Here is a 12,510-nt window from a genome sequence, read left to right on the forward strand (position 1 = left end):
GTGTGGGGTGAACACCTGTAATCCAGTCTTAGCCAGGTGTGGAGTGCATACTTATAATCAGTCCTAGCCAGGTGTGAGGTGAACACCTATAATCCAGTCCTAGTCAGGTGGGGGTAAACAGCTGTAATCCAGTTCTAGCCAGGTGTACGGTGAACACCTGTAATCCAGTCCTAGCCAGGTGTGGAGTGCACACCTGTAATCCAGTCCTGGCCAGGTATGGGGTAAACACCTGTAATCCAGTTTTCCAGGTTAAGCAAGAAGAGTGTCTGAGACCACAGTGGATTGTAAAATGAGACACTTCAAACACCAAAACAAATCAAGTAAATAAACAAAAATCTAAACCATTTCCAAATTTTCACAAAATACTTTCTCAAAATACCTTCCTTCTCCCAACAATTTAAAGCAAAATAAAAATGAAATCCCACCATTTTATTAGCATAAAATTCAGAAAACTCAGAATTAAAAAGTTATGAAGTTCCTAGAAATAACTATTTTGTTTATCTCTATGTTCAACACAGACATGTTTTATACTAAAGTCAGGTCTATACTAACTCAAATTCCTAGAAGCTGTTTTCAGCTATTGTGAAAATCAGAAACTAAGAATCCTCTGTTCCTTGAAAACTGGACACCCTCTTACTGCACATCCCTCAAGAAGTACCTTGCACATTCCAATAGAGGAAAGATGCAATAGCCAGTGTTGACTACCTGTGGGAGGAAGGCCCATACCTGCTGTGATTTCAAAGAGGATTCTGTCAATCTCCATTTCTGCTGCTTCTTCCATTTCTTCCTGATCATCCATGCTTTCAAATGTATCCTCTAACATCTCCTCTATGATCCCAGCCTGAATAGACAACAAAATGCCATCTCGCTCAATGTTACATGTGTTCCCAACACCCCTAGACAGCACCCAGAGGGAGCTGTAGTCTCGCTGAGTCTAGTCCACCTTTCCCAGGTGACAAGGGAGTCAGTGGAAAGGAAATGCCGGAGGACGGCCTCTCAGACAAGGACCCAAAGGGAAACTGTGCTCTCAGTTCACAGGACTGGAGGCCGCAGCTACTGGTAGCAGTTCCTCTAGAACCCTGACTATGGCAGCAGGCCTCAGGAGCACACCCTTGAGCTGCCTGGAAAGCACTGCCCTAACACAGCAAATAGGACCTGAAACAGGATGAAACTGGCTGGAGCCACAGGAGACAACAGGATAACAAAGGCCTGAGGCGTGAGCAGGGAGGGAATCCAGAAAATGCTAAAAAAAAAAAAAAAATCCCAGCGTGGCAGGTCACAGCTACAGCTGCTGGTAAAGTTAATCTGGTGGGTGGGTATGCTGAGTATCAATCCATCACCAAACTCTGATCACCTCTCTTACAGGAAGTCAAGAGTTCCTGACCTACAAAGCAAGGTCAGTCGTATTACTGGAAGTCTGTGCCTGGCAGCATGAAGCAGCTTTCTTTTTCTAAAAGAAGCAAGGAGGTGGAGAGATGCCTCAGCTGATAAAGAGCCACAAAAGCTTGGGGACCTTTTCAAATGCCCAGCACCCACTTCAAGAGCTAGGCATGGACAGCCCACATCTGTACCCAGCACTGCGGGGAGGGAGGGTGTTTTAGCAGAGGCAGGGTGGTCTCTTAGGCTAACTGGCTGGCCTGGTGAGCTTCAGGTTCAGAGAGAGTCTATCTCAAAAACAAATGGCAAGTATAGAGGAAGGTACCCAATGCTAACCTCTGCTTCCACATGCACACAGCACACATCCATGCGAATGTGTATATATCACCATGCAATAGTGTTCACACATGTACATGCATGTGTGTACATGTGCATGCACATGCATGGAAACACACTTTTTAAAAAGAAAATAGCAAGGGACCACTGTTAGGCACAAACAAAAGGCTCTCCAAAGCCCTGAAATTGTCCTGCTTAACAGTGTCCCCCAACTCCAGAGGAGGCCACTCGGTGTCTGTTAGCAGAGCAAAGGGTCAGAAAAGCACCTTCCATGTCAGAAAGGGGTCCCAGACAAAAGGCCAGAAGGGAACCCTAGTATTCTACAAACCAAGAGGCATAGCTCTTTTACACAGCCTGGAGCAGGCGGCAGTGACAGCTCTGGTCTCTGCTCCTGTCCCAGCAAATCACTTACCTTCTAGACCTTGTGCTTCCCTACCTGAGGTGACTCTCCATGACACAGATCTACTATTGCCTAGCCCAATTTGAGCCCCTTTCCCTACCCTGTGAACAAGCTCATATCATGGTCGTCAAGGTGGAGCCCTATAGCCTAGGTAACTGAAGTTACTCCTATGCTGGAGTCTACTGTTCAACAAACAGCACTTGGCAGGCTGGAGTATGACGACTGTAGCCTGTCTCAACCAAAACAAAACCCCACAGACTAGGAAAACCAAAGACTCAAACAAAAAGAGGATCAATAAATAATTGTTGATTGGGTAAAAGAACTTGTAACAGTCCTCCTCTTTCTGGAGAGAGGGTATCATCTATCTATTGGTTCATTCAGACATTCATCTAATTCCTGACACAGCCAACAGAGCAAGACACTGGGGACAAATGCAAAGTCTAAGAACATGTGTCCGCTCTTTCAGAGCTGGGTCACCATGGGTAGCCTCAATATACACGCAACCATGCATCACTATTGGCACTCAGTCCTAGAATCTACAATACACAAGCTTCCTTCAAAACAAACTTTAATGTTCATAAACCACTTTATGAACATTTATGAAAGGAGCTTACAGGATTTTTTGTTTTATTAATTCATTCACTCAAATTTTGGTGGCCACCTAAGTTAAAATGTGCAGGCCTGGAGCCCACCATCCACCTCTAATCTCCAGTCTGAGTACATCCCAGATATAAAGGACACACTTGATCATGTTAACTGCTACTGCCCAAGCATTTTCTTTCTAAAGAGCTGGGCTCTGGACTTTTACGGTATTTTCCTATCTGTTTTTCTCCAGCCTGTCTGCACACCCCTTCTGGCTGCCCCCAGTGCCCAGTGTATGGTTCACGTTCACAGATAAGACACTCTGGTAGGTAGGAGGAGATCCACACACAGGATTTGAGTTGCATACTCTTGGTTATCAGACCACAAGTCTAAACTAAGAAACAGCACTCATACAAGATGTCAGCTCAGATGATGAGGGCAGACACACCTGTGGTTCAGCTCCAGATTTACTTATAGATAATCCAAGAGATCTTGGGTTGCCTGGTAACTTTAAAACTCAATGTCCTGTGTAAAATACCCCAAGAGGGCACCTGGAGAACAAGACAGGAGAAAATGCTACGTGCTATCAGTTGTGGTTCAGTAGCAATCCCTCCTCGGATCCCTGGCCCTGTCTGGAGACCCCTAGTGTAGTTCCTGCCACACCCTTATCCTTGGGTGGCAGGTGCCTATATATTTTCCATTTGGTTCTCCTCCTTTTTTGTGGTTAAAATAGGCATAAATAACTGCAGTCTGCAGGCCAGATCTGGTGTTTCCTAAACAAAGGATTTGGGCCACAGTTACTTTGTTTAAATGCTATCTAGGGCTGCTTTTACAATGACAGGCAAAGTTGAGAGGTTACAAGAATGATCATCGAAGTGTAACATGCATTTTGCTATATCTAACACTGTAAGAATGAAATCACCTCCCTTGCCAGCTTCACTAGTGCCTTCAGAGCAGACAGTGAAAAGGCGTTTGTCTCTTCCCTCCTGCTGGAGCCCACAGACCCCATCACTGGATGGATCCCTTCTGGAGATCTAGGCAAGCTGTGCTTCTTCCCAACACTTACGATTCCACCCAGCCTCTACTATGCTTGCACAAAATGGTTTCAAGCAGATAACAACATCTGTTCCTTTTCTCAGAACACTTGTGGGAGCAGTCCCAGCCCCAGCCCCAGCTCAGAGGACTCTCAGGGGTTTGGAGACAAAGCAGAACCAGCACAATCACCTTCATCATCTCTTTGGACAGCTCCCGCATGGTGGCCTGGATTTCTGGGATCTTCACAAGACTCTGCATAGCCTTCATCACTTCTGTGCTCTTCTGCAGGGAACCAGCTACTCTTAGGACAGCTGAAAAGGAAAGGCTGCATCAGCCAGGACTGTTGAAAAGACAGAATGTGGACTGAGAGAGCCCAGCTCAGAACTGCTCTGGTGGGTAGACTACCAAACTTACTGCCATGTTTTTGTGGTGTATCACTGTGCTGGATGGCTGAGAGGTCATTCTTTGAAACTAAGTCCCACCTAGGTGTGCTGGATAGTTTCATGTCATCTGAGATGAAGGATCCTCAATTAAGAAAACACCTCGCTAAACTAGGCTGTACACAGCCTGTAGGACATTTTCTTAATTAGTGATTAATGGGAGAGTGCCCAGCCCATTGTGTTGGTGCCATCCCAGGACTAGTGGTCCTTGGTTCTATAAGAAAACAAGCTGAGTAAGCCATGATGAGCCAGTCAGTAAGCAGCATCCCTCCATGGTCTCTGCATCACAACCTGCCTCCATGTTCCTGCTTGAGTTCCTGTCCTGACTTCCTTTGATGATGAACTGTGATGTGGAATCATAAGCCAAATAAACCCTTTCCTCCCCAACTTGTTTTTTGGTGGTGGTGGTGGGGGGTGTTTCATCACAACAGCAGAAACCCAAACTAAGACAAGGATATTATGGTGTGAACTCTCTGAGCACCACTGTGGAGAGTGGCCTGAAGGTCTGCGTGCAGCTGACCATCAGGGAGGGAGATTTGGTATGACACCTGGAGACAGTTGCAAATGAGAGGCAGGGTTCTAGACTAAGGTTAGAACCACAGTGGAAAACAGAAGGCTTCCAGCTACCCAGGTAGACTCTCCCACCCACTAGATGATGGACAGTGCCTGCTCTGTGAAGAGCCTGTTGCTGTTCCTCAGAAAAGTGAGATAAAGAGAGTTAAAACTGAGTAAGTTTATGTGGGTCAACACACAGCTACAGTCCCTTGCTAGGGAAAAGCCTTCTGTGATCTCATACTATATATATCTTCTTTCCAAGAAACTGCCAAAGAAGCAAATGGCCATTCCCCTCTCTGTGTTCATCGTTAACATGTCAAGTAAAGGGTGAGCAACCTGATGTGTTAGGGAATTTCAAGATTTAAACTTCCTAGAATTACCACTCACTATAAAGCAAGTAATTCACTGCAAGTTCCACACTCTTCCTGCACTGCAGTACCTGGCTAAGCCAGGAGGCAATGAAAATTTAACTTTGGCAGAATCCAGACTATAGGAACCTTTCACTACTAACAGAAAACACGAGTGAGCAGGAAAATGCCTGTCTAACATACACCGAGGATGTGTGAGGTGCGGCAGGTGCTAGGGGCAGAGAGTTCTTCAGTTCTCTGGCACTGGAATAGGAAAGTCAAACAGTAATTTATAACAAGTAGAATCTGAGGAAGGGTCAAGAATCTACGAGGGCTGAAACAAGCAACAAAGTACCCACACCATTAAATGTATGTAAAAAGACAGGAGGGGCTCTGGGGCTTGCCGGCCACCAGCCTAGCTCCAAAATCAGCGAGACCCTGTCTCAAATAAGGTGAAACAGCAGGATACCCAACATCTTCCTCCGAACTCTGCACATTCCCAGGTGTGTGCACTTGCACACATGCACATACACTCACACACATACCCAAATACACAAAAATAAAGAAAATGCTAAAGTTACTGTTGATCATTGTTCAAGTGTACACAAAGAAAAAGAAGATAAAAGGCGAATCCCATGTGGCTCTGAGTATGAAAACATGCTGTGTGTGTGGCCTGTGTCTTACTTCTGCAGCAGAGTACACTAGCACTTCTCAGTGATCACTCAGTTGAAATGCAAATAGCAGATTGCTGGCTCAGGCAATACAGTGCTTGGTGGGGTGACGGAACCTCTAGGAGTGCACAGGACCACAGGGAATGGTACCATGGAAGCGGCAGTGCTGGTCTCACAAAGTGCGTTAGTTCTTATTTCTCTAAAAGGCGCAGTCCTGCCTGGCTCCTGAGCCTCCCCATGAAATTTTTCTCACACATGCTGCTGTTAATGAAGTCACTCATCATGAAGCCTTCACAGGCACCAAAATGATGAGACTTCTAGATACCAAAACTGCCAAGTACAAAATCATCTTTATCAGGTAGCCACCTCAGGGACTCTGTTATAGAAACAGAGAGTGGACTAGGACCATATAAAATAGTGTAAAATAGCTGAGGCCAGATGGGTCAGCAGACAGACACTGAGCACCACGCCCAATGGCCTGAGTCTGACCCCTGAAAGTCACACAACCGAGGGAAAGCACTAACCCTATGATCTGTCCTCTGACCTCCACATGCACACTTATGTAGACAGACACAAACTAATGCAACAATAATTTTCAAAATTAGTACGATAAGAAATAGTCGACTGAGGGCTGGAGAGATGGCTCAGAGGTTAAGAGCACTGACTGCTCTTCCAGAGGTCCTGAGTTCAATTCCCAGCAACCACATGGTGGCTCACAGCCATCTGTAATGAGATCTGGTGCCCTCTTCTGGCGAGCAAGCATGCAGACAGACAGAACACTGTATATATAATAAATAAATAAATAATTTTTAAAAAGAAAAGAAAAAAGAAATAGTCAACTGAGATATAGATCATTATTGGTTCTTCTCTGACATTTACAAGGCTCTGGGTTCCATGGCGGGTAGTGGCTTGGAACTCACTGTGTAGGCCAGGTTGGCCTCAGGCTCACACATCCTCTGCCTCTGCGCCCCAGCACTGGGTCTGGAATACTGGCTGCCAGCTATTACATGAGTGCATGTGCTCACTGAGAGCAAGCTATTGAGTCTTCTCCAAATAAAAATGAAATAAATAATAAATATAAAATAAGTAAGTGTAAAATAAATAATAAAAATGAAATGAGTGTTTGAGAAAGTTATGATTAGCTATAAAGAAGAGAAGAAACCTGGTGCAGTAGGAGGGAATAAGAGGTAATCTTGAAAATAAAACATAAAAAGACAACTTCAAAAACCAAAGCAGACCAGAAAAGTTGCTTTCTTCATTTGGTTTTTTTTTGTTTGTTTGTTTTGTTTTGTTTTGTTTTTGGATTTTCGAGACAGGGTTTCTCCATAGCTTTTGGTTCCTGTCCTGGAACTAGCTCTTGTAGACCAGGCTGGCCTCGAACTCACAGAGATCCACCTGTCTCTGCCTCCTGAGTGCTAGGATTAAAGGCGTGCACCACCACCGCCCGGCTCTTCATTTGTTTTTAATTACGTGTATGGATGTATAGATTTGAGTCTGTGCATATGAGTGAGGCTGTCTGGTATATAAGGAGGTCAGAAGAGGGCATTAGACCTCCTGAAGCTGGAGGTGCCACTGAGGAGAACTCGATTTAATTTTTATTCAGAGCAGACTCACTAACTTGTTCTCTAGTTTGGTTATGTGTCAAGTGAGTCTCATGTCTGTCTTCCTATTGGCTGCTTCAGCTTCATCAGTGAAATGTCAGTTTTCCAAACCCAGCACTAGGGCGCAGAGGCAGAAGATGTGTGAGCCTGAGGTCAGTCTGGCCTAGGTAGTGAGTTCCAAGCCACTACCCACCACATCTCTCAGGGGAACTGGTATTTTTTATTTGTGGTGCTGGGTGTGGAACCCAAAGCCTTGTACATGCCGGACAAGCACCAACAATGATCTCTATCTCCAGTCCAAAGAGCACGTGTTGAGGTCACCAGAGACCAACCCTCAGGAGTTGGGACTCTCCTTCATAGTGGGTGCTGGGGATGGACTCCGGTCACCAAGATGTGCAGCAAACACTGAGCATGCTTGACACCCGTGGTGTTGGCTCTTGAATAGCTGACACCACTGGCACACAAGCAGGTAAGAAGTACCTATCGATACCTCCTGTGTGCTTCTCATCCAGAAATCCAGAAAAACAATACATTCCTAGGCTAGACATGTTGTAGAATGTTATTTGACTGAGGCAAAAATGTGTTACATTTGTTTCTGCTGCAGAATATGACTTTAACTATGTGAAGGTGTGTCACATTATTTCCCTTGCCTTTGTTAACCACGTAAAGATGTGCTACATTTGTTTGTATTGCATTTGTTTAATTGTTTACTATGTGAAGACGTGTTGAATTTGTTTCGCTTTGCCTACCTAAGGCATCCAATTGATCTAATAAAAAGCTGAAGAGCCCATAGTTAGGCAAAAGAGGGACGGGCGGGGCTGGCAGCAGGAGAGAAGGAGAGGAACAAGCCCAGGGTCAGAAGCCAGGCAGTCACCAGTCATCCAGACTCGAGAAGCAGAAAAGATACAGGAAAAAAAAAGAAAGATTAAAAAGCCGTGAGACAAAATGTAGATGAAGAGAAACAGGTTAAGTTCTAAGAGCTAGCAGAGATGAACCTAACCTAAGGCGGAGCATTCATAACTAATAATAAGTCTCTGTGTCATGATTTGTGATCTGGTTGGTGGCTCAAAAGAAAGCCTGCTACAGATGCACATTGACCTATCAAGGAAATTCAGTCAGTAATAAAAAGTCTCCCACTAATGAAACACACAGGACTGGGCAGCTTAATTCCTAAATTCTACAAAAGAGTTAGGTGAATTAATTATTCTCAAACTTCCATAAAATTAAAGTGAATATCTCCAAACAAATTTCTGAGGTTAACATTATCCTGGTACCAAAATCAGACTAGGGACCTACATGAAAAATAAAAGCTAATGTCACTAAGTGAACAGAAATGCAAGATTTCTCAACAAAATATTGTAAATAAAAGTCAAGCATATAAGAGCCAGAGGAAGAAGGGAGAAGGAAGGGAAAGTGATTACTAATAATTCACCGTGATCAAACGGAATTTATACTTGGGATGGAAAGATAACATACACAAAATAGTATGAGACCATTTTAATAAAATGAAGGGTAAAAGTGGACTTATTTTAACAGATAAAACAAAACAAAACAAAAACCCCACATCCTTCCATAGTAAAAACAGATTAGGTAGAGAAGGGACATATCTGTAATAAAGGTCACTGTAGAGAAAGGAGATGGCCAGACCAGTCAGGGACAAGCAGGCCCACTCTTCCCACGTCGTTTCCTCCTCGCCCCACATAGGTAGGGAGACAAACTGAAACTAGAGCTTCAGATGCCAGGCCAGGGTTCTGCTCCTGAGCGCAATAATACTGTAGCCCAATAATACTTTGGAGGGGAGGGGGGACTTTTGTTTATAGACAGAGTTTTACTATGTAGCTCAGACTAGCCTAGGACTCACTTTGAACTCATGGCAACCCTCTGCCTTAGGCTCCCAGGTATCAGAATTACAAAAAAGGCATCCCAATAGGAAAGAAAGAAGTGGGTTTTTATGTGTATAGTGAGTGAGCCCTGGGCGGGCACGTGGATCTTTGTCTCCCACTCTTCATGGCCCTGAGCAGGCTCTATCCAATTTTTTTTACTTGTAAGTTTACTGGATTTGTTAATTATAATAGTTTCTTTGAGTTAAGAATCAGTCTAACGATGTCTAGTAGCGGCACTATTTGGGAGTATCTGGAACTTTGGGAACTGGAGTCTGCCTGGCAGAAGTGGGTACTATGAGAGGTCCTCCGTAAGTTAGATCCAGCCCCTGCTTCTCGTCTTGCTCTCTGTAACCTCTTCACTCCAATGTGCTCTGCTCTGCTCTGCCCTCCCTACCTTAATGGACCAAAGAGTCAAAATAAACCTGTCATCCTAGGTCAGGTATGTTGGCTACAGTGGCACCAAACTACCATAACACAGCAGAAAACTATACTCAGCCTTAAAGGGGGGAGAAAGTCCTTGTCACTCATAACAATAAGGATGAATCTGAAAAACATAATTAGTCAGTGGAGTAAGGCAGACATGAAAAACAGAAAATACACATACCACCTACATGGACATGCTAATAAGCTAAGATTACAGAAGCAGAGAACAATGGTTCTATCTAATGGTTTCCAGAGGATGCCAGCCAGGAGGAAATTTGAAGGGGATAAACGAGTACTGCTGACCAAAAGGTAGGAATTGCTTTTGAAATGTATTTTTCACAGTAGAGTAACTATAATCATAATAACATATATTTCAAAGTAACACAGAGTGGGGCTAGAGGCACAAGCCAATGGCAGAGGGCCTGCTTAGCATATGCGCAGGCTGGGGCTCAACCCTCAGCACTGTAACAATGAAAAAATCCAGGCAAGAGAGATGAATATGCTAACTGACCAAGCAGGTGAAAACCACATTTTACCCTAGAAATGTTTACAATTTCGGTCTGTTAATAAGAAAAGTAAGAACCCCAGCGAACGTCAAAGAGAAGGACGTTTTGGCACGTGGTGACACAACTGTGACTACTTGCAGCAGGTGGACAACAGCTGCGTCTATTTCAGAACCTCACAGGAAATGGAGGCGCTGACTTCCCAGAACGACCCATGCTACAGGTAGAGCCACAATGAGTCAGTGATCTTCCACATACACGGTCATCTTCCAGGGCCAAGGATACCATGAACTTTTATACTATGTGCACGCTGACCAAGAATGTCACACAGATGGACAGAGTGGCCCTATCCTCCTCTGCAACAATTGAAGATTCTGTATTTAGAGAAAGTGGAGTTGATTTCCAAGCAAGGTATGAACACAACATTTTATAAATGTTTGCTGCATTTTTAAACAATTAGCTGAACTCTAGGTACTTGGAGATATGCGCCAATCTCTAACCTTTGTTAAGAGGTGTGTTTACAGCTCATCCATTGTAGCGTATGTCAGAGTTTTCTCCCCTTTAAGAATGAGTATTATTTTGTATGTTCATGGTTTATGTCCACAAGTATGCTCGGGTTTGCATAGCTTGTACATGAAGAGGTCAGACACTGGGTTTTGTCTTCTATTGCTACTCACTTTATTTTTTGAGACAGGGTCTCTCTCTGAACATGAAGCTTCCTATTTTGGCTGAGCAGGCTGGCCAGCCAAAATAGTTCCTAGGATCTGCTTATCTGTTAACGCCCTGATGCTGCATGCATGAGTGGCCATGCTCAGCTATTAATGGTTGCTGGGAATTCAAACTCATGCCCTTTTGTTTGCACAGCAAGCATTTTTACCCACTGGGCCATCTTCACAGCCCCAAGCTGAATAATATTTTAACATGTGTAGGTGATGGAGGAAGGTCATTGGTTAATTATAATAAAGAAACTGCTTGGCCCTCATAGGTTAAAACATAGGTGAGAGGAGTAAACAGAACAGAATGCTGGGAGGAAGAGGAAGTGAGCTCAGAGGCCATGCTCCCCTCTCCCGGGCAGACGCCATGAAGCAAGCTGCCAGGTCAGACATGCTGAATCTTTCTCGGTAAGATTGATGCTACACAGATTATTAGAGATGGGTTGATCGGGATATGAGAATTAGCCTGTAAGAGCTAGAGTTAATGGTCCAAACAGTGTTTAAGTGAATAAAATTTGTGTGTTGCTATTTCGAGTAAAGCTAGCTGGTGGCAGAAGCTGGGTGGCGGAATGCAGCCCTGCAGCTCCTACTACATGTAGGAAACATTTTATTGATCTCTCCATCCACTAATGGGCACTTGTGTTGCTTCCACCCTTTGGCTACTACAAATCACTAGGGACATGATGATACACATATCTGAGCCTCTGCTTCCAATTCTTGAGTACACACCTAGAAGCAGAATTGCCAGATCATATGGTAATTCTGCTCCTGCCCCACCTTTGAACCTCTTTCTTAACTCTTGCCCCCAATCAAAACATGCTCATCATCTGTCTTTTTCTGCAAGCAGCTGCTGTCAGAAAGCTGTTGCTTGCCAAGTAACTAATCACGACAATATATTAATAGCTGACAAGGTTTAACATCACCTACCTGGCGACAGGTACATTTTAATAGGAGGAATAGTTTAAGAAAAAAAAAAGATCACTTCTGAACAGTCACAGGCTGGGGCTGGGATGCAGGACACTGGGGCCAAAACTGACAAACAGTGCCTGGGAGCGCTGGTTATACTATTTCCTTGTTTCCACTCCCAGAACAAAGACTTCCCTTTGCCTCCTTCTTGGGTTCCATCCTGTTACCCCTCAGCTGTATTAAACTTCCTGGCATACAACCCTCCATCACAGCCACTGATATCATGGAGCTAGCCCGCTCAGTTCCAAGTGGAACCTGTCATAGGCAAGTTCTTCTGAGTTCTCAGTGTCCTTCATTACTGGCTCCACAGTCTTGCCAGGGTCACAACACCTCCCTCTGGCTTTCACTCTCTCTAGATTCGCCCTTGCACTCCGGAGATGCACTGACTCAGACTCCCAGTACACTACATGTCCTCTCAGGCCGTAAGCCGCATCTTCAGCTTCAGGTGTCCGTGCACTGACAACAGCCCAGAGGAGTTCTCCATACTCACAAAATGAAGTTACAATCCCTCAAGCTAACTGAGGACTCTGACTTCAACCTTCTTTCCCAGCTCCACTTTCCAACTTTCTCCTTAGTGCACTGCTGTCAAACTCTCCTGAACACAGCCTGAGATGTTTCAGCTGTCTCTGCGTACTTAATCCTTCCACTCAAATACCTCCCTTGATCTCCCCAAAATAT

The 12,510-nt window shown here is 44.5% G+C and overlaps 1 protein-coding gene across 2 annotated transcripts in view; it reads right to left on the minus strand.

The window, feature by feature from the left end:
• Window positions 1-12,510, minus strand: part of Chmp3 (charged multivesicular body protein 3) — a 40,662-nt gene that overhangs the window by 5,055 nt on the left and 23,097 nt on the right. For both annotated transcript variants that reach the window (XM_026788018.1, XM_005364761.3), the window contains 2 exons: window positions 3,920-4,041; window positions 727-841 (listed from right to left, as the gene is read on the minus strand). In XM_026788018.1, the coding sequence (XP_026643819.1) occupies window positions 727-841; window positions 3,920-4,041 (237 nt within the window). The remainder of the gene's footprint in view (window positions 1-726; window positions 842-3,919; window positions 4,042-12,510) is intronic.

This window comes from Microtus ochrogaster (genome assembly GCF_000317375.1).
Source record: "Microtus ochrogaster isolate Prairie Vole_2 chromosome 14 unlocalized genomic scaffold, MicOch1.0 chr14_random_3, whole genome shotgun sequence".
Classification (NCBI taxonomy): Eukaryota; Metazoa; Chordata; class Mammalia; order Rodentia; family Cricetidae; genus Microtus; species Microtus ochrogaster.